This window comes from Pezoporus wallicus, unplaced genomic scaffold (genome assembly GCF_028554395.1).
Source record: "Pezoporus wallicus isolate ANWC-B61680 ecotype Strahan unplaced genomic scaffold, APGP_CSIRO_Pwel_v1 contig_14383, whole genome shotgun sequence".
Taxonomy (NCBI): domain Eukaryota; kingdom Metazoa; phylum Chordata; class Aves; order Psittaciformes; family Psittacidae; genus Pezoporus; species Pezoporus wallicus.
The window spans coordinates 84,306-110,265 of record NW_026635896.1 but is presented as its reverse complement, the minus strand read 5'-3'; the positions used below and the strand labels follow the sequence as shown (position 1 = coordinate 110,265).

The 25,960-nt window shown below is 49.6% G+C and overlaps 1 protein-coding gene across 16 annotated transcripts in view; it reads right to left on the bottom strand.

Moving 5' to 3' along the window:
• EIF4G3 (eukaryotic translation initiation factor 4 gamma 3) overlaps positions 1–25,960 on the bottom strand; it is a 149,524-nt gene that overhangs the window by 74,799 nt on the left and 48,765 nt on the right. For 9 of the 16 annotated variants that reach the window (XR_008970803.1, XM_057398548.1, XM_057398549.1 and 6 more), the window contains 2 exons: positions 22,737–22,880; positions 2,245–2,340 (listed from right to left, as the gene is read on the bottom strand). Coding sequence is in view for 15 of the 16 variants with exons in the window: in XM_057398557.1 (XP_057254540.1) it covers positions 2,245–2,340; positions 22,737–22,880 (240 nt within the window). In the remaining variant the exon portion in view is untranslated. The remainder of the gene's footprint in view (positions 1–2,244; positions 2,341–22,736; positions 22,881–25,960) is intronic. The other 7 variants (XM_057398560.1, XM_057398561.1, XM_057398562.1 and 4 more) reach the window with 2 other exon arrangements.

The window sequence follows — 25,960 nt, the reverse complement described above, 5'->3', positions numbered from 1 at the left end:
AAGGAGCAGAAAAACCTCAACTCTGCAATTGCCAATGGCCCTTGGATGCAGAAAAAAGATGGAGGAAGCTTCAGCTGCTCAAGGAAGCAGGGTTAGGATCAACCTCAGCTATGTACCCACAGCAGCCGAACCAGCTGCGTGCTGGATGGGACTGTGCTATGGCAACCTGGGGATGGTAAAGACCCGCTGTCACCTTCCTCGTGCCCTCCTCACCCTCCCCTCGCCACCAAAACCAGATGGTTACAAAATGAATTCCAAATTAAGAGTTAAAAACCAAAAGGAAGTCAAGGCCAGAACGAAATGCAGGAGTAGCTCAGGATGGGGCCAGTCTTGCATTTGTTTTGGGATGGGGAGGTGGAATGAGATGTTATGGGTGCAGCTTTTAGTAATGGGGGTGGAAATGGTCACTAGCAGAGCGGGTGGCGAAGTCTGCACACAGGAGAGTTAAAAAAATAACAGAAAAATGGCTGAGAGCTGCAGACAAGTTCTTCCTCCTTAATAACAGGGCCAAAACCCTACAAATTGACCCATTTTCCAACCAAATTCCCTGCAGATATTACCTGCAGAGCAGCAAACCCAGAGTGAGCCTGGTCCCTGCCCTACCCCAGTCAGACCCTCCCAGCTGCAATCCAGCTTTGGATTTGGCATCACCACTTGACCTGCCAGGGCAGCTCATGCTTTTAGCAAAGCAGCAAACCCAGTGCAATGCTGTAGATCAGCCAACAAAACCCAAGATGTGGTAAAAGGAAAACTTAATAAAGAAAGAAAGGATGAAATCAAAACAGTGCCATCGGCACAACCGCCTGCAAGAAGGAGTACAGTTTGTTATATTGCTTACAATGCAGTATTTTATCCAGCCTCTTCCAGCCAGGGACCTGTAAACCGGACTCTGTTCCAAAACCTTCCTCCTCTTCCAGTTGTCTGTGCAATGTATTGGCACTGTTCTGCTGGGCTGTCAAAAAAACTGGTTTAGAGATGCAGCTCTTCAGTCAGGTTTTTGCTCCAGTTCTAACCATGCCAACTTAGCTGTGCTTTTCAACAATTCACGATGATTATACTTACTGAGAAAAGAAGGGGGTTACCATCAGTATCCTGCATTACTGATCAGAATGAGGGGCTAAGGACAAAGTTGCAGCTGTCCACATCATCAAACTGGCGTTAACTGATCATCAACGCAGAGGTTAATGGGTCTCAGGAGTCACCCTCCTGCAAATCCCACGGAGGTGGAACCTCCAGGGCTGGGGCAAGCACATCAATGTGGGTGCACACAGGGAGGAAGTTTACCCTCTGTGTGTGAGTGTGTATATATATACCTGGACAAACAGAAGACTTCTGTCTTGGAGCCTTCAGCTGCCACCTGCAGCAGCGTTCATCTTACTCTGAAAAGAGAAGTGCTGGGAATGGTGCAGTGGTTTTATAGGAAACCTGAAAGCGTTATGATGCAGATGTGGCTTTGCAAGAGGCATAGGGATTGCTGCTCCCTTGGCTAACTGAGGCTTGAGATGTCATGATGGCAAGCTACCGCACCTCCAGAAGCTGAGCTGAGCCCTAGGAGGGTCTCCTAACACCATGTGGATCTGTGCTATGAGCAGAGATTCCGCAAGAAGTCCTACAGTAGCAGAGCAGTATTCCAATATACACACAGAAAGGAAAAATAAAAGATGATGGAGGACAATCAAACCTGAAGTTGGACGAAAAAGCAGCTCACCACAAAAAGATCTGGGTCCCCAGAAGCTCTATGTTAAATGCGTGAGCACCTACGAGGTGCTAGGTTACTGATCCAGTGGCACTGAGGCAGAAGCAAGGCCCAGAGGCCACTGGAGACTGAGTGCTGCTGCAGAGAACCACTTTGGTTTCCTGACTTTGTGAAATACTTCCTTAAAGGGGGAAAAAAAGGGGAAAAAAAGAAAAAGAAGAAAGGAGAAAGATTCTGGCAATGAATCTAAGCTCTAAAATAAAGTGAACCTGAAAGCAACTATGCTAAAAATAAATGGTGTTATTTGCACGGAGATGAGAATCCCTCCATCGCTTCTCTTCTGATAAGCCACTTGAAAAGGAAAAGGATCCTACCAGGAAAGCGTCTGAAAGATGCAGTCAACATTTGCCATTGGGAACGTGCTTCCAGTTCAGTAGAATACGTTTTCCAGAGAACTGGCCCAGTGCTACAGACACACACAGACACACAGAGACACACACGGACCAGGAAGAAAGAACGCAGGGTAGCGCGAAGGCGAGCTCCCTTACCGGCGAGCGGGTCTGAGGCTGCGTGTTCATTGTCTGAGGGGCTTGAGGGTACACCAGTGTGGTTGGAGCTGCATTCTGTCCTGAGGGGTAGGGAGCCTGCCAGGGAACAAGACAAGATAAGTAAGAAATGAGTGTATCAAGTGATTCATCCCAAAGCACACAGCTGAACACCTTATCAGATGGACTGCTGATCAACGCGGAGATAAAGGTGACACACGTAATTGTGGTGCAGAAAACCTTCTCCATCAAGGGGACAACCAATGTGCCAACACTACCCAAAGATCCCCAGGAGCACACTACATGTCTGAAACCCACTGTGCTCGGATCCCTGGCCACATGCTTCCCAAAAGCCTCCTCTGAACCTGCTTCCCAGGAAAGCTGCAACCGTGGGTATTGCCGATAAATCCTCTGGAACAAGACAAACACTAAGGAACAAGCTCCAACACACTTAACACACCCCAGTGCTGCTTGAAAGCATTTGCAACACAATGAAAGGGCCCCAAATCGTTACAGATGTGAGGCAGAGCAAGGGCTGTGCAAACTGTTCCTCATTTCAATGGGCTATAACCATTTATACCACCAGATGCTCCCCCATGTTATGTGCCCGAAGTAACAATAAACTGGAGCTGTGCAGTTATGGGGAATGGACATTTTAACAAGACATTTGGAACTCACTCTACAGAGTTCTCTTTATTCTCTTTAAAAAGAGACTGTATATCACCTTCTTTAAATCGTTAATAGCTTGTTATTGTAATGGCCTAAACCCAGCCTACAACAGCCTCCACTTTAAAGAGGCATCAGCCCAACTCTACATGCTGCCCTGTAACTCCCGCACGACTCCTTTCCAAACCACTTCTCCATTCCCTTAGCTCTTCCCCCTTCACTGTCCATCCCTCATGGTGCCAGCGCTGGATACTGGCAACCACATAATAATGGTATCCACAGTCCCTGTTAACCTCCTGGTTACACACCATCAGATTTATCTGATGAATAAAGGAGTTTATTGGGTCTTCTCTGGGAGAAAGTCTTTGGGCTCATTGTACAGATTATGCTTCAAAGCATTGCAATACTCCTCTGTACACTGAATTAGGATTTATTCACACCACAAGCCCTGCTGAAGAATCCCTTCTCATCTTTGAATTTCATGGCCCTTGCATTAAAATTCCATAGCAGGCCTAAGGACTAAAGGGAGACGTTTCAGTCTGTAATGTGGTATTGAGAGCAGAGGATTCGCTGCACCAGCCCTCGGGCACGTTTCAGGGTATCTTTGATTTGAACTGTGCTAGATTTGATTTGAATAATTAAGTTTTTAAACAATAAAAGTAAGTTAGAGTTAGTAAGCTAAACCTGCTTGTATTAAACAAAGAGAAAAGAAACTCATAAACCCCTTAGCTCTCAAGAGCCTGAAGCAGTTTTAGGCAAACAGCTCAAGGAGTGGCACAGGAACAACACAAAATGTGCTGTTTCTAGAAGGATATTCAGTCCTGAAGCCTGCAAAACTTTCAAGTCTGAATTAGCCAACTGTGCCAAGTGCAGGCAGGCATGTCCTGCCTTTCAAAGGAGACTCATCCAGGCCTCAGCAGACAAAGGATGTATGGCTTGAAGAAAAAGAAAGCAGTTTAAGAAGAGCTTTTCTTACAAAATTAAGTGGGCATAAGAGCATGCCACTGGGTAAAACACACATTTCCTTCTCACCTCCCAGGCTGAGTCCTACAGCAGCCACAGACCTCACCAACAGCTCAGCCTCTTCAGCCCTTTCAGCATGAGCACATGTGGGATGGTTTTGGAGCAGGGATATGTCTTTATTTTGGAAGAGCATCCCTGGCAGTGTTCAAGGCCAGGCTGGACACAGGGGCTTGGAGCAAGCTGCTCTAGTGGAAGGGGTCCCTGCCCGTGGCAGGGGTTGGAGCTGGATGAGCTTTAAGGTCCCTTCCAACCCAAACCACTCTGTGACTCTAGGATACGATTCTATACATTTGGAAGATGTGTACCACCAAGTGCCCCTGCACACACTGACGAGTGTCCTGTGCCCTGCAGAGTGCCCAGGAGACAGCTGGGGTCTCTGTGCTGTTCTATTGCTTCTTCTTTCTCATTGCTAAACATAAAATCCCTGCTTCATCTCCTGCTGAACACAATGTAATACAAGGTAAATGAAAACACAGTTTAGAAACAATCCAGTCAATGAATTTTCCAGTCTCAGGAAGAAAACAAAACCCAAAACCAAACCAAAACGTGGAAGAGGGAATGAGAGGATTGAGCATAACCCAAAACCAGTCCCTGCTGGTGCAATACCTCCAATTCCTACTTTGGGACCACACTCAAACTCAGCATCAAAAAGCCAAGCTTACTCCCGAGCACACGGACACTGGAGGACAGTGTTCCTACGGCACAAGCTAACTCAGCAGAATGTTTGGCTATGTTCTACCTGATTTTCACACTGCTTTTTGTGTTAAAGAGATGATAAAAACCTATGTCTCTAAGCACATCACCAGATCTTTGCTGTGATTTAGGACGCCAAAGCATACTTGGTGGCATATTTAGCTGACAAGCATTGTTCTGTAGTAGTTTATACCAATACAGCAGCAAAGATTCTGGTTCAAGAGCAATTCAATGCTTTAATCAGCTCCCGTGATGGAAGCAGACATCTCTTGCAGGAGCAGGGCAGGTTTTCCACTGCCACTCCTCCCCAGGAGCTCATTCAGTCTAACCCTCTGCAGCCAGCACTTTCCTACCTTCTTACCACTGGCCAAACCTCTGCTTCCTGTTAACGAGTAATTTGCAAGAAGTCTTCTAATTTCTGGAGACGTCAGATGCAGCATCAAATATTTCCCCCTTTTATTTGACAAGTGTGATTCTGCACGAGCTGTTGGTGTCAGTGCTGTGTAATAAACAGCATGCACCATATCTCACAGCAGCGGTGACACCACAGCGAGCAGCGAGCGCAGCACTGAGGACTAATCGAGCACTTACAAGATGTGGGGTACTTGTGCCTTTCCATCCACAGCCTAGAGAAGCTGTCCTGCACTTAGTAGCATCTTGCTGTGGACCTTCTGGTACCTGGGACCTCAGCAGCTTTGTCACCATGCACCTTGCAAAGGGGCCTGATGCTGCTCTTTGTATCTTACCAAACAGCACAAAGGGTGCAAATGGACACTTGGATGTAAATGCACCAGTTGACCACCAGCTCTTAAGAGACTTCATCCCAAATGGTTAGACCTGCAGCTCCCACAGCATCTCAGAAAAGAGAGAAGAAAACATCCACTATTCCCTGCCTTCTCCAGGCTCAAGAAAACATGTTTTATTCAGGCTTAAATTACATGCATCAGCGCAAAGCCTAAGTCACTTCCATGCTTCCCCCAAAGTCCTCACCCACCTCCAAAACACCCCAAGTCTTCATCACAGAATCAGAGAATGGTTTGGGTTGGAAGGGACCTTAAAGCTCATCCAGCTCCAACCCCTGCCACGGGCAGGGACCCCTTCCACTAGAGCAGCTTGCTCCAAGCCCCTGTGTCCAACCTGCCCTTGAACACTGCCAGGGATGGGGCAGCCACAGCTTCTCTGGGCACCCTGTGCCAGCGCCTCAGCACCCTCCCAGGGAAGAGCTTCTGCCTAAGAGCTCATCTCAGTCTCCCCTCGGGCAGGTTAAAGCCATTCCCCTTGGCCTGTCCCTACATCCCTTGTCCCAAGCCCCTCTCCAGCTTTCCTACAGCCCCTTTAGGCACTGGAGCTGCTCTCAGGTCTCACTGGAGCCTTCTCTTCTTTTAATCCCCGAAGCAGAAGGGAACTGGAAAGAAAAGAAGCGCAGCTATCACTGAGCCTGAGGAACGATGACTTCTAGCAGCAAGTCTGTAAAGCAGGCATTTCAAACACAGTGCCAGAGCCAGGCACCTTGCTGCTAACAGATGTCATTTCTGACACCCGGAGGGCTGAGAGGCACATGAAAGACGATGCAATCGAGTGTTAAATTTGCTTCAGCATTCAAACCCTTTCAGAATTAAGTATAGCATTAAGTTATAAATAAAGAAAAAAGCATGTGAAGGCTTCAAAAGAACTACAGAATCGTTTGGGTTGGAAAAGACCTTCATGATCATCAAGCTCAACTGCTAACCCGGCACTGCCAAGGCCACCACTAACCCATGTCTCCAAGCATCACACTCAGACATCTGCTAAATCCCTCCAGGCCTGGTGACTCCAGCCCTGTCCTGGGCAGCCTGATCCAATGCCTGAGCACCCTCTGGGGAAGGAATTGTTCCTCAGCTCCATCTAAACCTGCCCTGGTGCAGCTTGAGGCCGGTTCCTCTTGTCCCATCCCTTGTTCCTTGGGAGCAGAGCCCAGCCCCTCCTGGCTCCATCCTCCTCTCAGGCACTTGTAGGGAGCCATCAGGTCCCCCCTGAGCCTTCTCTTCTCCACACTGAACCCCCCAGGTCCCTCAGCCCTTCCCCATCACACTTGTGCTCCAGGCCCTGCACCAGCTCCGCTGCCCTTCTCTGGCCCTGCTCCAGCACCTCAGTGTCTCTCCTGTAGTGAGGGGCCCAGAGCTGCACACAGGATTCGAGGTGCAGCCTCACCAGTGCCCACTGCAGGGGCACAATCCCTGCCCTGGCCCTGCTGCTGCACTGGTGCTGATCCAGGCCAGGATGCTGGGGGCTTCCTGGCTGCCTGGGCACAAGCTGCTCATGTTCAGCTCCATCAATCAGCACCTCCAGGTCCTTTTCCATGAGTAGTTTCCAGCCGCTCTTCCCCAAGCCTGGAGCGTTGCAGGGGGTTGTTGTGGCCCAAGTGCAGGATCCAGCACTTTGCCTTGTTGAACCTCATCCCACGGGCTCCAGCCCATGGATCCAGCCTGCTCAGATCCCCCTGCAGAGCTTCCTGCCCTCCAGCAGATCAATGCTCCCACCCAGCCTGGTGTCATCTGAGGGTGCCCTCGATCCCCTTGGCCAGGTCATTGATGAAGACATTAAACAGATGCAAGCCCTGGGAACACCACTTGTGACCAGCCACCAACTGGAGGTAACTCCACTCACCACCACTCTTTGGGCTCATCCAGCCATTTTTCTACCCAGCAAACAGCACAGAAACAGCAGCACTGAAGGGTTTCTGCTATTAAGCTGCCATCAAAACACGGTACGTTTGGACAGGCAGTGGTTTTTAACACAGGCAACCCACAACTGCAGCCTTGAGGAACAAGCGCAACACAAATCCCACGGAAGACAACAAACATCACCTAAATAAACACGTTTCACAACTATTACACAACGAATGCTTCTGCCCAGCGTGCTTCAAACCAGATGGAGGTGTGCCTGAACTGGAATTTGTGATAGCACCATAAGGGGGGAGGTGGGAAAGGGAAGAAAAAAGCCCTTTATCAGTTTCTGCAGGTACTAAGTTAACATATAAGTACATGGCAGCCTGAATCACAACATCCAACAGAACAAAGCACAGCGCTCCACTGCTTTTCAGACAAGTCAGCTGATTAAAAGTATTGCATCTATTCATCTGCCAAAAGGGCTTCCTTTTCGTGCCCAGGATCTAAATAGGTACACAAAGTCAGAGAACCCCATGCAGTCATGCTGGAAACATGCGGCTTTTCTGCACCGGGGCTGCAGTGATGGGGACAAAGTGAGGAAATGAAGAGATGAGAGAGGAAATGCTCCAAAAATCCCCTAAATAAACTGTGCTGAGGGGAGGCTGGGCAGCAAGTGCTGCTCTGTGTAAAGCCTGGTGCAGAAGCATCCAGACAGAACCCCTGAAGCCAAGATAACTGCAGCACCCTGAGCTGGAGGGGACCGGATGGCACCTGAGCTGTTCCACTTTGAGGCACACCAATTTGCTTCCCTTCAAGCTTTCACCTTAGGCATTTCAGACTTCAGATGTGGCTCTTCACAGGGGGAAGGTGCTAATAGCTGTGTTTAGGTATTCCTGCAGCCTGCCGGGGAAAACCCTCTCCTCCCAACAGCTCTCCCTGCACTTCCCACCTTGGGGAAAGGAAGCTCTGAGCGTGCCAAGCACGGAAAGAAAGGCAGGAATCACAAGCACCAAACCAAACGAAACCAGTTATTCTTAGCTCAGCTCCGAGCTGGTTAATCACCACTGAGCCCGCTGCGTAACACAACTCCCTCAGAACTGCCTGTACTGGGAATACACAGGCAAAGTGCACACATGGGCATGGAAAGAGCTGAGTCAGAGTCACGCCGCTCTGCTCCCGCAGCCCGGAGAGATCTCTGCTTGGACCAAACCTCTGAAATTCCCACAGGAAAAGCTGCTTCCGCAGCTTTCTGCCCTCGGTTTGGGGTGGGAAGGGGTTAAGAGCTGTGGCTATTCCATGAATCCTCTCCCAGCTTAGGGAAGGAGTTTGGCTGGGTCTATATTTACTGGGGTTACATACGAGGAGGAGAAATGGTCTTGTAGTTCCACCACATGACCGTGACTCAGGAGCTGCCGCTCTATCACCATCGCTATCGCTGTGACCTTGGGAGAGAAGGAAAACCTTCGGACTTCCAGTTCCTTCCCAGTGACACCAACACGTTCCTGCTCGGTTGGGGTGAGCTGAAACTCTGCTGAAGGTCAACAAAAAGCTTTCACCTCTTGGGGAGGAACACGATGCCGCAAGCAAAACATTTCCTAACAACACAGAGTGTGCTGGGGCCACTGGCACCCCCGAGACACCCCAAGGGCTGCTTTGTCCTGCACGGGCAAGGCAGAAAGCAGTGTGGTGCTTGGATGGGAGTTAAACACTGATACCTTGCTGTGGTGGTTGGTAGGTCCTCTGAGCATGGGATCCCTGCGCTCACAAACGAGAGCACGCAGCTGACAGCTCACTGCAAGTGCCACTGCACACGTACAAAAAGTGTTTTTACCATTTAAGACTGAGACATAAAATAGGAAATTGGCTGGAAACAGAATTAAACTGCTTCAAAATCCAGCTTTCCCTGCAAGAGATCCCAAACAAACCCAGACACACTTCTCGGGGTGCACACGTATTCCTGCATCACAATGGTCTCCAACACAGACGTTCACTGACCCAGTTAAACACTAACTATTGGTTAAAGCCACCCCAGGCGAGCAGTTGCAGAAACACTCAGGGTACTTTATACTAAGGTGCCTTGTCCTTAAGTTCATCAATTCTTATTTATACAAGCTCCTGACACAAAGCTCAGCAAGGTACAGGACAGAGCACTGCGAGAGTCATCGATAAGATCCCTGTGCCCGTATTTCCTTTTGATCCCTGTTTTTAACAGCCAGCCTCAGATTTCCTTCCAGGACACGCTGTGGTGATGCACCAGCCCTTCAGGATGCTCTTAGGTTTTCCTCTGGGCCACAGGCCAGGGCAGCAGGAATCTGGCCTTGGATGCAGGTAAAGAAATCCCCTGCAGCAGCACACACTGGTCCACAAGTATGGAAGGATGGTGCCAGCAGGGATGTGCCTTTTAATTCTGGATCATCATTTATTTGTTGAGTTGGGTTTGCTCTGCCCTCCCCCAGCCTCAAACCAAATTTGATTTATTACCTGAACAACTGCCACTATCTGGTACCCAAGACGGGAAATCTCTCAGTGTTCAGCTCTTCAGGAGTAAGAGGATTATTACTGTAATTTAAACCCTGTATCTTCATTTCCATGAATCTATCACCTAATGAACTCACAAATCTATTACTTAATAAACCCCCTGCAGCAGTTCTGCCCCTACTACAAACCCAGCACCTCAAGCTTTAGTTTCAGAACGGCCTCACTTTTAGGAAGGGTGTATAACAGCTCAAACTTACAGCGCTGGTGGAAGCAGCTCTGTCTTTCCCCAAACAGCACTGTTTGCTCCTGCTCCCGTGCTCTTTCAGCATAAGCAACCATGAAACTGTTTAAAACTTGCAAAGACAGAATGTTACAGCAGATGATATTTTTTCAGCTGATATGAAAAGTGGCATTATTGCCAAATTACAGAGATAACAGCTACAGCCAGAGCATCTGAGAACAGATTGTATCATAGAGTCCCAGACTGGTCTGGGTTGAAGGGACCTTAAAGCTCACCCAGTTCCAACCACTGCCACAGGCAGGGACCCCTTCCACTAGAGCAGCTTGCTCCAAGCCTCTGTGTCCAACCTGGCCTTGAACACTGCCAGGGATGGGGCAGCCACAGCTTCTCTGGGCACCCTGTGCCAGCGCCTCAGCACCCTCACAGGGAACAATTTGTGCCTTCTACCTCATGTAAACCTCCCCTCTATTTCCCCTTAAAAGAATCTCCTCCTACTGAAGCCTACAGAACACATCACTAACAAAAGACTCATTTTTCCATCCCGTGCTAACTTTTGAACACTGGCAGCATCATGTGAAAGAGGTGAAGCGGTTCCTGCTCCCGCTGTCTCCCTTTGTCCTCCCAAGGGCTGCAGCACCTGCAGCCAAGATGACCGAACAGGAGGTGAAGCAGCTTTTGACCTAAAATCAGTATGTTGGCAACACACAAAATAAAGGCTGCTGAGCAACCAATGGTGGCATCTCTGGAGATGCCCAGAGCTCAGCTACCTCACCGCGGAGTCCACAACCTGTGCAAAGAGTGCAGACAGCAAAGAATTAGCTCTTTTTATCCACCTGCCCTCACAAATGAACACCATGGGAAGCCAAACCAGGCACATGAGATGCCCCCAGTGTCTCTCTGCCCCTCCAGTCACAGCTTTGCACAGGGTCACATTATCGAGCTACAGACACCCACCTCGGTGACAAACGTGTGACAGAGCCACATCACCCACACCGTGGCAGCAGCCAGCCCACGGCAGCACATAAAGGCAGCGAAGTCCTGGGGGGGAAGAGAAGCAAGTGCCAAAAGAGCTCACAGAAATCCTGCGGGAGTGAACTGTGCTTGGAGCATTGGGAAGCATCCCTGGGGCCAGCACCAGTATCACCACCATCCCTGGGACCAGCCCCAGTGTCACCACCATCCCTGGGACCAGCCCCAGTGTCACCACCATCCCTGGGGCCAGCACCAGTATCACCACCATCCCTGGGACCAGCCCCAGTGTCACCACCATCCCTGGGACCTGCAGGCACCGTGGGCCAGTTCCTGCATCTCAGTGCAAACAAGGTGCTGCTCAGCTCCAGGATTTCTCTTGGACATACTTGGGGTTTATGAGCATTTTCATAACTGTTTAACTCAAACCCATCTTTATTGGGAGACCCTGAAGCCCCCATCTGCAATGGTTTGTGCAATGGGAATCATCTGAGTATGGCTGGGAAAACCCTGTCTCCGTAATACACAGAACCAGCTCACCTGCAAGTATTACAAAGCATTATGAAGATGATTAAATTCACTGGAATAATATGAATTAAGATATGAATTATTAAATTTATTCATCCCAGGCTTTTCTACACATCCCAGGCTTTTTCTCTCACATAATGCATAAAAGCATATTCTCACTTCTCCTGTGAACTATCCAGCTTTACAGCTTTCAAACCAGCACAACAGTGATTAAATGATACACAATTCCCCTCCAAACGCTCATAGTTTGGCTTTTCTTATTTACAATGATACTTCAGCGGCGTCTCAACAACCTCGCTATCAGATTATTCTGTTTAAGCCCTCATTTGCAGCTCCACGTTCAAACATTCAGGTTTTGGGTTCACATTGCATCGAGAATTGCAAATCTGCTCATTTGCAAATTACCCAACATCACTGCAATCAGTCCTCATCACAGCATCCTGCAAATCCAACTCCATGGCACTTCTCCTCTGCTGCCTCCCTGTATGATGTACCAGGAACTTGGAAACGCTCTGGTTTACTGCAGAGATTGGTATAAATACCCAAAGCCCCATGAAACTCAACGATGCAAGTATCAGACCCCCTGACACTGACCACCTTGTGCACACTCAGGGTTTCCACTCTCTAATGGAATAACCACATCACAGTGCCAATACCTGATTGGTACTGGGAGGGACTGGGACGGGACCAGTTTGCAACCCTGGTACAAAGTCTCTGCACACAGGAGTTACTGTGAGGTTTGGATGTGGAGGGAAGCAAAGACTAAACAGGAACTGTGACTGTTTGCTGCATTTATTTAAAGACAGTGGCTTTTTCTTCTCCACAAGCCACTTCCTCAAGGTGCCACATACCCAGCTCCAGGTGCCTTGCACAGTTTTAGGCATTCCCGACACTGCAGACAAGGACAAGAAGCAGGGAAGAGCCTGAACCGCTTATGAAGAACAGGAGGAGAAGGGAGGATGCTGCCTGACACAAGTGCTCCAGTTTCCACTCCCTCCTTTTTCCATAAGCCCAGCCACGAGAACTCCCTGTGTTGGTAAATATTAAATTCAGCCTTTAAACGGAGAAAAATACCCTGATCCAAGAGCAATTCCTTCTCTTAAATGTGGCTCAGCCGCTGTTACCTCTATGCCTCTGCAGCCGCCTGTCTCAGTGTACATGGCCTGTGTCACCACCTGCCCTGATGGACTTCCAACCACCTTTTTATGGCTTTGTAGATGCAGTGTCACACATTTGAGCAAGCAAAAGCAGCACAGGGAACAGGGAAACGGAGTCCCAAGCCACACACAAAGACTACAGGCACTTCTCCTACTTGAAGATGAATAATCATATTCTCACTGAGGGAAGGTGGTGAAGGAAACGTGGTTTCCTCTTCCCTGGACAAGGATGGTTTGTGCAACGGGCAATACAGACACGAGATGAACACTTCTTCCTGGTTAAGAAGTTGTGGTTACTCTTCTTGTAGAGATGTTACAAAGGAGGAGGGGGGAAAGGAAAAGGCAGAAAGAGTCGCTGTTTAACTCGCCATCTCCCTGAAGTCCAGCCTTAGCTTGTGCTTCCAACATAACAACTGCAATTATTCTATCAGCAGTTATAGCACTGAATGCAGCCATCCCACAACATGCTGTTAAGGTGAATATAACACACAGCTTCAGGGAGGAGAAAAGCATCTTTCTGCCTGTTAAAAGAGAAGGCATTCAAGCCAATAAGCCTATACCAAATTCCGGAGCACAGGGATGGGGTCAGCTGGAGATGCAGAGTGAGATATTTAAACAAGTGCAGATTTCAGATACCTGGATGGACAGAGCACAGAATCCCAGCCTGGTTTGGGTTGAAGGGACCTTAAAGCTCATCCAGCTCCAACCCCTACCATGGGCAGGGACCCCTTCCACTAGAGCAGCTTGCTCCAAGCCCCTGTGTCCAACCTGGCCTTGAACACTGCCAGGGATGGGGCAGCCACAGCTTCTCTGGGCACCCTGTGCCAGCGCCTCAGCACCCTCACAGGGAAGAGCTTCTGCCTAAGAGCTCATCTCAGTCTCCCCTCTGGCAGGTTAAAGCCATTCCCCTTGGCCTGTCCCTACAGGCCCTTGTCCCAAGCCCCTCTCCAGCTTTCTTAAAGGCCCCTTAGAGGTCTCTTCAGGACAGTGCTCCATGCTGAGGGTATAAATGGTTACAGAGGTTATTCTTCAGTTCCTTGGTCTGACAGAACAGCTAATGGTGGACTCCAGTAATTCAAGGGCTCCTTCTTCCCTGTTTTATCTGGATGCAGGGGTATTTACTGCCCTCTACGTTCACAAAACACAGATTGTAAAGCTCTGACTTGGCTGTTTACTGGGACATTTTCCCTTCTGCAACACATTGTGTTTGTTTGACAACCATGGATTTTCTGGAGCATACAGGAAAACATCCATTAAATCGCATGGAACAGAAGGTATTATTGCAGGAGGAATAGCAGAACAGAAAATATTAAACATAAGAAAATGGCAAGTTGCCTCCAATTATTTTGTCATCTGAGAGTCTGAATAAAAATGTAGTTCAACGAGTGGTAAAGTTGAAAAGCATCAAATGAAAGCACAGAAAGGGATCTGTAGAATTTTAGACCAGCTCCCGAGGAATTTGGTTTTCTATTAAAATGCCATTTCAACCCCCCAAAAAAAACAAGTTACTGCCGGTTTTAAAACTGCTTTTGGTTCACAATAGTATCCCAAGCCCAAGGAAAACCCTTGTGCTAGATCATGCACCCAATGTGTTGTGTGGCCAAGACACCTACTGTGCCAGAGCTTCCTTACTCAAAATAACTCTGTGTACTCCAGGGTGGATGAGGCAGGGATGACTCTGAGCAAGGCTGGGGCTAAAGGAGAAAAAACACATTATCCTCCTGCACTGGGCATGCAGGATGGCACAGAGAAGAATTAAAACACAGCTCTGCAAGCAGTAATGCCCTGCACAACGTGGTGTCAGCACTGCGGGTGGGTCTGCAGGCAGAGCCTGGCCTGACTGGACTCAGCGTTTGTGTTGATCTTTCCTTTGCAAGGAGCTGCTGCGAGGGCTGGAGCAGCTCTGCTCTGGAGCCAGGCTGAGAGAGCTGGGCTGGGGCAGCCTGGAGAAGAGAAGGCTCCTGAAGGGGAGACCTGAGAGCAGCTCCAGTGCCTGAAGGGGCTGCAGGAAAGCTGGAGAGGGGCTTGGGACAAGGGATGTAGGGACAGGCCAAGGGGAATGGCTTTAACCTGCCAGAGGGGAGACTGGGATGAGCTCTTAGGCAGAAGCTCTTCCCTGGGAGGGTGCTGAGGCGCTGGCACAGGGTGCCCAGAGAAGCTGTGGCTGCCCCATCCCTGGCAGTGTTCAAGGCCAGGTTGGACACAGGGGCTTGGAGCAAGCTGCTCCAGTGGAAGGGGTCCCTGCCCGTGGCAGGGGTGGGAGCTGGATGAGCTTTAAGGTCCTTTCCAACCCAAACCACTCTGGAATTCTGTGTATATGATAAAATTGTACCAGATTTTTCTTCTGTTCCTTTCCTTGTAGAAAGGAAAGAATTCCAGGCTGTTCCTAGTCCTCCTTCAGTGCACAAATATTAACACTAATCCATACATCCCACCTACGTTGCGCCTTTTGAAAGTCAACTGTTTCCAACGCTAAATAACTGTTGATGTTAATAGTTATTTGGCAGCTACACCTTCCCACAACCCCAGATCTCCTCTCTGCAGCTCTTAAGCCCAGAGCAGCAGCTACCCATGAGGTTGAGCATCCCTACACTAAAGCACCCCAAAGGCACTAAGACACAGCCATGTTTTATGCTTCCAGCACAGCTTTACCCAGATTTAAACAAACAAGGTAAAAAGCACAGCAGTGAATCAAACCTAATGAAATATGTGACATGAGCAAATATTCCCAATGTTATTAACCCAATCAAACCCCTACTAATCCTATTACAACACAGAGAGTTCAGCTGCACTTCCAGCAGGTCTTTAACACAAAGGCCACAAGAAGATTATGCTTCTCCTGGATTTATCAGCTATTAAATAACTCACATTTCCCAGCTCCACCAGCAGTCACACACTCCTGCAGGCTCAGAAGCAGGGAGCTGCATTGCAAGGCTGCATTGGGAAGCAGCGTGACCCAGATGCACAGAACCACGGTCAAGGGAAGTGTAAGAGGTCAAGTTCTTGACTGCTCGGAAACATACACTCGTGCATGCGGCTGGAAGGAGGATTCTTGCCCACAAAGCACTGTCAAGAGTTTAGCTGCTTAAACTGGCTTCTTCCTCATGATCTGGTATGGCCGGAAGACCCAAGAGCCTGGGACCCATGGCCCAGAGGGGCACGTGCAAACTCCTGCCTGGTCCATCCCCGGTTTCTTCACTGACACAAGGAGACTCTGATCTTCCATTCTGTGGCCACGAAGATGAGTGTTAATTAACACCCTGACTGAGAACCCTCCTGCTCTGCAGGTTGCAGGACTCTGTGTGCTTTCAATCAGCACGAAATCCGCTGTAACTGCACCTTACATAAACCAAGGGGATTCCCGTATGGGAAAGCTCTCTCTGGGGGGAGCTTAGAGCTGACTCCAACCAAGGTGTTCACATAAGATGGTCTCAAAACAAAGGAAGTGATGGGCAAAGCATTTGTTCAAAGGAGACGACAGAATCAGGGAGCCCTTCGTGCTCCAGGGGCTCTGGAAGTTTATTACCTGAGTTCACAGAGAGCACTACTTCCCAGCAAAGCACATGTGGGCTCCTTTATCGGGAACAGGAGACCTTAGAACAGCCTTCCAAAATCTAAATGGGCCGACTTTAAACCTGGAGAGGGGCTTTGGACAAGGGCCTGTAGGGACAGGCCAAGGGGAATGGCTTTAACCTGCCAGAGGGGAGACTGAGATGAGCTCTTAGGCACAAGCTCTTCCCTGGGAGGGTGCTGAGGCGCTGGCACAGGGTGCCCAGAGAAGCTGTGGCTGCCCCATCCCTGGCAGTGTTCAAGGCCAGGTTGGACACAGGGGCTTGGAGCAAGCTGCTCTAGTGGAAGGGGTCCCTGCCCGTGGCAGGGGTTGGAACTGGGTGAGCTTTAAGGTCCCTTCAGCCCAAACCTTTCCATGATTCTACAGTTCTATCAATAGCTGCATCTGAGGGAAGATGAGTGCAACACGCAGTTCACAGGCAAGAGAACACAGAAGGCAGCTGCCTCCAACATGAAGAGTGAGCAGCTACCATAACACTTGCTATGTACTAGGGCACCTGGGGTATCTGAAGACATGATGGGGTGAGGTTATGATTAAGTAACACTCCTCCTTTCCTTCCTTCATTCCTCCTTCCCTCCCATCCGTTAATAAACATCAGCTCGTTAAAAGCATCTAAAACCTAAATTGGGCTAAAAGTGATGGGAGGGAAGTAGTGAATAAACATCGTGGCTGTAACAGGATTCCAGCTCCCATAGAAAGGCTCCAAGATAATAAAAGTGGGGCTTGGGGAAAGCCTATAAACCCGCCACAGATGGCACACAGACACACTTCCTGGCACAGATTCCCAGACCTTACCGCACTCAGGAATGTTTCACTGCTATTAGAAACGCTAATTTAGCGATGGTGACATTTCTGAGGACCAGAATGAGACCACAAAACTCTTTTCACTTCAGGCAAAGGACCAGATGGCAACAAGTTCCAGCTTGTACAATCTGCTTTAGGTTTCCATGAGCCACCTACAAGTCAAGGTCTCTGTACACCAAGAGCATTCAGCTCTCTTGCACTTCTGTTCTCTGCGGGTGTTACCCAGATCCTGCTAGAAGCAGGTAAGGCATTATTAAACACCACTGTGAATATGTGCAACAGCTTCAGGGCAAGGTCTCAGTAGATGCCAGAGGTTCCTCTGGGTGCTCCAGCAATTGAGCCCAAGAGGCAGCTGTGGGCATGAAGCACCCAGAGCGTGCAGTGTGTTCCTAAGGAGAGCTAAAGCTCTCCCTGACTGCAGAGGAAATTCCTGGCCATTTGCTCCAAGTGTGGCTGGTCAGAGCTTCCAAGCCGTGGTCCCGGGCTGAAGGAATCCCTCAGCACGCACATCATCAGAGCCTGTGGTTTTAAAGCTGAAGTGGAGAAAACCAAGTCTTTTCCAAGTCATTCCCCTCTTGTGTTGCTTCACCCCAGGCGCCAGAACCCGCAGCACTTGTTCCCTGGGATCCTTCAAGACACTCCTAGGCCACGAGGAGGGATGAAATCATCTTCTCTGGATGGCCTGAGCTTCACATGCTCATGGTACAAACGGAGGAGCCCTCTCCTCTGCTACCATTCATGCACGGCGGGAAGCACTCTGCTGCTGCTCCCCTCCAAGCCCCAGCCGCGCTGCTTTGGCACAGCTCCACTTTCCCGTTGTTCCCATCCTAACACGGATACACCATAAATTACTGCCACATCAACCCGGAGTGGGGCAGATTTACAGCACTTCAGCTGCTCTGCGTTAACTCCTGTGTGAAGGCTCCTCGCCTGCAGTACTTGCACTGGGCTGGCTCACACCTGTCACAGGATGAAAGCCTGTGGTACCCGGCACGCTGTAAATCCATCCCTACCTGATCTCAGGACAACTTGCTCCAGTAGCCATGCCCAAGGAGAAACTCCTCTACTCCTTTGTCAATGGCTTCTCCTTTCCTCTGTACACTAAGAAAGTGAACTCAAACCAGACTCTCCTGAAGCCTCCAAGCTGAGAGAGGAGGCAGAGGAGATGCGTTCCCCCAGTCCCAGTCAGTACAAGGAGCTTTTTCACACAAAGAACAACTGGAATATGGAATTTTACGTCCATGGGCCCACATCTGGCCATAACATCACTGCAGCAACATGTGCTGTGCATTCCCCAGTGCCGGCAGAGCTCACCGCATTCCTGAGAGCAGCAGGATGATTTCAAAGCCCTGGAATTTGGGAAGCACAAACGCTGTGTCTTGCTGTGGAGACGAGGGTAGGATGGCTTCACATCGCGGCCGAGCTCTTCTCGTTTCACCACAGAACCTAAGTCTGAAGAGCAGCAAAGTGCCAGAGGCCGGACATTATGGAAGACTTTGGAGGAAGAGGAACAGCAAAAGCCTTCCTCTTGTTTTGGGTACGTCAGATGAAGAAGGTAGAAGAAAAAGTGAAAGAGGCACCAAACCACAGCCCCGCAGGACCATCTGCTGCTGCTTACTTAAATAATGGTAAAGGAAAACCAGCTACAAAGGTACAAGCTACATCTGCACCTGCTTGGTCTTTCCACAGGAGACACTAAATATCCTGTACACCTCCGGACCAGTGCTTCCCAAGACCTTTCTTACAGACCACTCTGTTGTAGAACCACAGAATCCCAGCCTGGTTTGGGTTGGAAGGGACCTTAAAGCTCATCCAGCTCCAACCCCTGCCACGGGCAGGGACCCCTTCCACTAGAGCAGCTTGCTCCAAGCCCCTGTGTCCAACCTGCCCTTGAACACTGCCAGGGATGGGGCAGCCACAGCTTCTCTGGGCACCCTGTGCCAGCGCCTCAGCACCCTCCCAGGGAAGAGCTTCTGCCTAAGAGCTCATCTCAGTCTCCCCTCTGGCAGGTTAAAGCCATTCCCCTTGGCCTGTCCCTACAGGACCTTGTCCCAAGCCCCTCTCCAGCTTTCCTGCAGCCCCTTTAGGCACTGGACAAAATCCTGTCACACACAACTTTGCAGACCTACCAAGAGCTGCAGCTCCCAGTGCCCGGAGCGTGTCCAAGGGTCAGCAGATGCTTTTATCACTTTCTAGTGTTCCAAGGTATCTCCTGAGCCCAGTCACCAGCCTTACAGGAACAGGCAGCTCTGAGCAGCCAGGGGACTGACTGTGTGTGGAACCGCAGCACTGATTGATGCTCTGCTCACCTCCAGCACAGCTCCTACAACATCCCCACTTAAGGAATCTGGTAAGTGGCTCTGAGCCCCACAAGGAGGGATGCTGAGATGCCCACTAGAGAAAAGCATGGCACTGACCTCTCTGCTGAGCCCCGCACTGGCAGCCCTCAGCGATGTGTGAACACAAGCAAGCAACACATACTCTATCACCAGCAAAATGATTTTTTAGACCTGAATGATACCCGGAGCTCAGAACCACACGTAAATATGTTCATTCACTACTGCCTCCACAGCACTCCCTACCTAAGAAAGACTTGGTCTGATGAGTACTCATTAAATCACAGTTCTGATGGAGAAATCAATGACCCCTTAATCGGATTCTCATTTAAATGAAGTGGTCTCTTCTTTAGCTTTTTAATTACTCTGTCAAATCCAGACCACACACACACACACACCTCTGACCGTGCACAAGCACCCCGCACAACGTCAGGCACAATGGCACAACCACAAAGACAACCTTTGTTCAATGTTCAGTCATCAGCGTTGGGTGTTCAGGTACAGAGCAGTCTGTGCAGTGGGATATTGCTGTTGAAGAGATCAGTAATGAACCATCCATCAGGACACCACACCGGGTCGCTTGTCTTAAAAGGGACACAGCAGCATTTAAGGAGCCCAAGAATCAGACAAATGAAACAATTTCATGGGAGAACTTTCTGCTGCTGATGTCAAAAGTCTTGAACCCTTTTAAAGCCTCAGTGCTGGAAGTGTCCCAAGCACAGACATTTCCAATGTGATTCTTCACTGTCACCTCCAGCTGCAAGGTTGAGAGGTTCAACAAAGACAAATGCAAGGTCCTGCACATGGGTCAGGGCAATCTCAAGCACAAACAGAGAGTGAGGGAGATTGAATGGAGCAGCCCTGGGGAGAAGGACCTGGGGGTGTTGGTCAATGAGAAGCTCCCCATGACCCGGCTTCAATGAGCGCTTGAGCCCAGAATCCCCCCGTGTGCTGGGCTGCACCCCCAGAGCGTGAGCAGCAGCTCAGGGAGGGGATCCTGCCCCTCTCCTCTGCTCTGGGGAGACCCCCCCTGCAGCCCTGATCCAGCTCTGGGGCAGCAGCACAAGAGGGACGTGGAGCTGCTGGAGCAAGGCCAGAGGAGGCCATGGAGATGCTGCGAGGGCTGGAGCAGCTCTGCTCTGGAGCCAGGCTGAGAGAGCTGGGCTGGGGCAGCCTGGAGAAGAGAAGGCTCCTGAAGGGGAGACCTGAGAGCAGCTCCAGTGCCTGAAGGGGCTGCAGGAAAGCTGGAGAGGGGCCTGGGACAAGGGATGTAGGGACAGGCCAAGGGGAATGGCTTTAACCTGCCAGAGGGGAGACTGAGATGAGCTCTTAGACACAAGCTCTTCCCTGGGAGGGTGCTGAGGCGCTGGCACAGGGTGCCCAGAGAAGCTGTGGCTGCCCCATCCCTGGCAGTGTTCAAGGCCAGGTTGGACACAGGGGCTTGGAGCAAGCTGCTCTAGTGGAAGGGGTCCCTGCCCGTGGCAGGGGTTGGAAATGGATGAGCTTTAAGGTCCCTTCCAGCACAAACCTCTCTGGGATTTTATGGGATGCCTCAGCAATGAAGACACCTGGTCAGAGCCAAGCAAGTGCTGTGAATGAACAGAAACCATTCTTTCTGCTTTGCTACCAAACTCCAGCTCTGTAGGCATCACCTAGGCAAAGCTCCCCAGAGCACACTCCTCTATAGAACCGGAAGTGCGCAACAGCCAATGCTTTCCTTGCCCTATAACCAAGCACACAAGAGCCAGCCCCATACGGTCAGAGGACAAACATCCTCCTGGAGCCCTCAAGGATCCTCAGCTGACATGGAGGACGTAAGGTCAAACCTCTCCTACGAGCAGCATCAGAATGACACAATCGAAGCTCATTTCCAAGAGCTCAGAGGCAGCAGAACAGGAAAGGAGCGTTTTCCCGCTGGCTGGAGCGGAGGTTTGGCATGGGGCCCGCTCCCTGCGTATGCACTGACTCAACAGGAAAGTATTAAGGGAAGAAATAACCCTTGATTAGAGGAGTTTTTAAAGAGGCTGCCTAGAATGTTCTCCTCCTTCCCCTCTTATCTGCCCCAGGATTAGCTTCCCTCTGCTGACGAGCTGCACCAGGAACAAATTTCTTGCTGCACGACCCAAGCCAGACAAGCTTTTGGGGTCTGCTCTGCAGCCCTGCTGCCTTCTCCCTCTGTTAGGTGAGGCTCAGCCTCCAAACCAGAGGCTTTACTTCCACCAGCCACGTGTCAAGAGTGCAAGAAAGGGCTCTGACACCACTAATGCCCACAAGCTACTTATGCTCCTGAAGAGATACTTCAGCCTCTGACTTCCCAGTCCATAAAGGATGAGCATTTGCACCTTTTCAAACAGCACCACAAGTCTCCAGTTTTCCCACCAAGTTTTATTTAGGATGTGCAATATTAAGATGAATGTTCCTTACATGACCTGGTTTGTTTTCACACATCTCCTCATCCAAAAGGTCAGCTGCAGTTTAATGTTTCATCCAAAGCCAAGAGGCTGCAGGAGGAATGGAGCTGCCTTCTCCCAGCGCTCAGCACACTCAAGGCCCTCACCAGCAACTCGCTGCTCCCAACCCATCATCCTGCACCCCACCTCATGAAAGCACACATCTGAACAGCCAACCTACTCACACCTTCCTACCTCATTCATTTGAACAAGATAAATTAAACATAAGGCTTTCCTCTATCTCAAACCTCAGAGCTTTTATCTCACTTTCCCCAATCCTGGATCTTCACCTCCCCTCTTTCTGCACCCCATTACTTGTCTCTTTTGCCCTCATGATAAGCTTCTCCACTCTCACATCAACCCTGGAGAATACCCATCTAATAAAGACTACAAAAGGACCAATTTACTCCACAGATCTCACTAGATGTTATTTCTCCATTCTTATTATAACTCCTATTTATCTCTTCTTTTTTTTGTAATCAGTCCTTTGTCTCATTTCTTTTATTAGCACCCAGTTTTGTAATTCATTTACTGTCCCACTTCTCAGAAGTACAGCATCACAGCCTCCTGCACAGCACACTTGAGATGGAAAACTCCCTAATGGAGAACACTGGGCACCTCTAAGGTGTTTAAAATAGAGGTCAGACCATGCCCAACAACAACGCACATTCCTCATCAGTGACTACTTCCTGCAGTTATTCACGTTGCTTTTACTTTCTGTTGCAGACTCAACAACGAACTGATGCTTAATAAACCTGAGAGCTACCTGTAAGGCACTGCAAGGCTCGAGCTGCAGAAAGACACTTTTCACTACTCAGGCTTTCTACACTGGTCACAGACATCTACATTGATGTTTGAGCAGCAAAGCCGAGCATCAGCCAAGGGGATAAGAGGGTGGCTGGGAACGCTCTGCTCCAATGCCAGGTCTTACCTGTGAAAGCCCAGGGGACGATGCATGTCCCGGTGGCGTTGCAGCAAGATTGGGGTGTCCCTTATTTATTTCATGTGCAGTGTAAGGGGATGGGGCAGGAGGACCCGGCTGTCTTGCTACTTGTGTTACCTGTGTGGAGATAAACTGTTAGTAAAATATAGTATTAGTAATCCAATCTGTATAGATACTGTCATCTTCTTCTTAAGAAAGCAGCTAGCAGCATCTTTTTATATATATATAAAATAATATCTATATTTATCTAAGTGACACGATGTACAAGTTAGGTAACTATTTATATGATGCAGGAAAATAGGGAAGGATCACAAAATAAAGAGCTCCAACTGGAGTCAGAGATGGAAACGTGTAGGAACTGGATGAGCTCTACTGCTGTGCTTGTGCTTTGCAATAGCCCTTTGACTTCAGGCCTGGGATCTCCTGATCCTTCCATTATAGGCCATATCAAACAATATGGTGATTTCGCAAAGGGATACACACTACCAGTGACCCAATAAGTAAGGGAAAAGCTGCCTATTCCACTCCAAGAAGGAAAAAAAAAGACAACCCAGAGGCTCTGTTATCCAAACGGATTTCTACAAACAAAGAATAAAATTCCAGAGCAATTCCTGTGTACACTTTTCTCCTTTCTCAGCTTCTGTAATGAAGTACTAATGAAAACACATCCAGCAAAATGCTGTAAAATACACTCATGGCACATATCCTTGCTCCACTGTGCTATCTCCATGATGGAAGTGCTTTAAATACACTTTATACAGTCGCTGTAGCAAAAAACCCAAAAGGTACAGAAGGCAGGAGGCAATTCCTGGCCCTTGATCTTTAATGGACTATTAGCACCAATCTCCAAGAGAGCGAAGTATGAGAGCAAGAGTCACCGAGTTCACCACTAAATGCTTTTTCCAAGCCCTTTTACTGCATCCCAAGTACCGACGCCTGTCACTGCATTACCTAAAGCACTAAAACAGCTGCACCGGCCCCAAGAACCCCAACCGGGAATTTCTGGAGCCTTGGACATGGACCAGAGTCGTTGGCTGTGGGAAGATTTACAGCAGCCTTGTGCTCATTAGACAGGAGGGTGGGTCAAGCCACAGAACCTCACCCTCCGTCCCTGACTGCAGCCTTCCCCATGGGGGGAATCAGCTCTCTTGTTTGGCTGATGTGGATTAGCAGGTGTGTGCGCACACAGCCTCATTCAGCTGAATTGAAGCCACTGCTACAGAGATGTGATAGAACTTCCCATCTCCCATCCCCAAGAAAACCCAAGTCTCTTCTGTGACTCCTAAGACAAGCCTGACAGACCTGTCATGTCACCGAGGCAGCACTCAGTGCTTTGAAGTGACTACAGATCATGATGGACATCAAAACCCGCAGTTAAGATGGGGAGAAGAAAGTGAAGGCAACCCAAAACAAGAGGGTATCACTGTAAAGAGCCCCATCAGGAGCCTGTGAGTGTTCACATCACCAAGATGTATCGCCTCTTGTAGAGAAAAAGAGGCTACCTGCAGTAGCCGTGGTACTTCAAACACTGCCAGTTTTACCTCCCTACACCTACAAATGCACACAGTATTCCAGCAAAGGCCAGAGCCACCCAAAACCCTCCAATCTCCAACAGGCATCAAGTCCACACCAATGCCTGACAAGAGGGACGGGGACACTAATAATATCCCACGTTAGTGTGAGTGTTCAACAGTGCTCTTCAGAAATAGAAACATGCAAATAACCTATGCTGGAGGTTAATGGAAAACCCCAAGGAATGCTGCTCTGAATTGGGTATGGAATCTGGAAGCCAAACTGAAAGGAAAGCTGCACAGCACCATGAATGATGCTCCACAAGATACCCTGGTGCAATGTAGCAGACAAGTGGCAGAATGCCTTTAAAGGGCTTTTATTAGTAAGGGGATTGCTTTAACCTGCCCGAGGGGAGACTGAGATGAGCTCTTAGGCAGAAGCTCTTCCCTGGGAGGGTGCTGAGGCGCTGGCACAGGGTGCCCAGAGAAGCTGTGGCTGCCCCATCCCTGGCAGTGTTCAAGGCCAGGTTGGACACAGGGGCTTGGAGCAAGCTGCTCTAGTGGAAGGGGTCCCTGCCCGTGGCAGGGGTTGGAGCTGGAGGAGCTTTAAGGTCCCTTCCAGCACAAACCTGGTTGGGATTCTATGACACAACAACAGATTGCCATTAACAGTTCATCACTGAGATCTGCTCTTTCCTTAAACAAAGCCCCCTTCAAGAAGGGCTCAGACCTGGATGGAACCTGGTCCCTACCAGCATTCAATGAGTTCACTTGTGCTGGCACAAACAGCTTCAGAGCAGCACTGAGGACATGAGCATCCCTTGCATACTCTGCAGCCTCCACCGCAGCCAGGCAGGGGCACCAGTTGGCCTCCTGACCCAGATCCTTCCTTGAAGCACAGGGTGGCTGGAGCTAATCCTCCCTAATCTCTTTTCTACGGGATACTCTTCACTGTAGGAAGATCCCTTTAAAGGACATAAAGGCAGATCACAGTACCTCTGCTGGGTTTGAAGCTACCAGGAGGCATCAAGGCGCAGCATCCTGCTGCAGCAAAGCAACCCAATAGACACCCAAAGAAGGGAATGATGGAGTCAAGCTTAGTTGCTGACAATTTGGGGCAAAAAAGGTCTTCAACACCTCACCTTCCCATCACCTTCTTTACTACTGAGTTGGGCAACCTGACAGGAGGTGGTATCTGCTCCAAAGGGACACGGTGAGACCAGAGTTAACACCATGCGCTAACACAGAGTTAGCCATGCTACAGAAACTCTGCTCAACGCTGCACCCAACCAGCCTGCAAGCACTTCTCTCCAAACAGGCATCTCACATAGCACTCAGTCCTACTCCAGGAGTCAATGCTGTCCCTTAGCTCTTAGAAGTATATCCCAAAGTATTTCTGGTCCAAGCTGCAGCGCTTGAGATCACAACGTTACCACCAGTTATGATCCTCCACCATCATCTACCCAAAAGGTGTGAGGAGTGGATATGTGTTACACAGCCCTTGTTTATATCCGATTCCCAGCTCACACCTTGTGCTGACGCTGAAGAGCACATCTGCTTCTGAACGTATCTCCACAGTCATTTCAGGTTCAGCAGAAACCAGCCCGCACTACTCTGTGTGCCGGCACACATGGTGGTCCGGGGTATCTGAGGTCGCCTTTGGTGCAGCTCCCTTTGTGTCAGGAGCCTCTAACTTCAAGG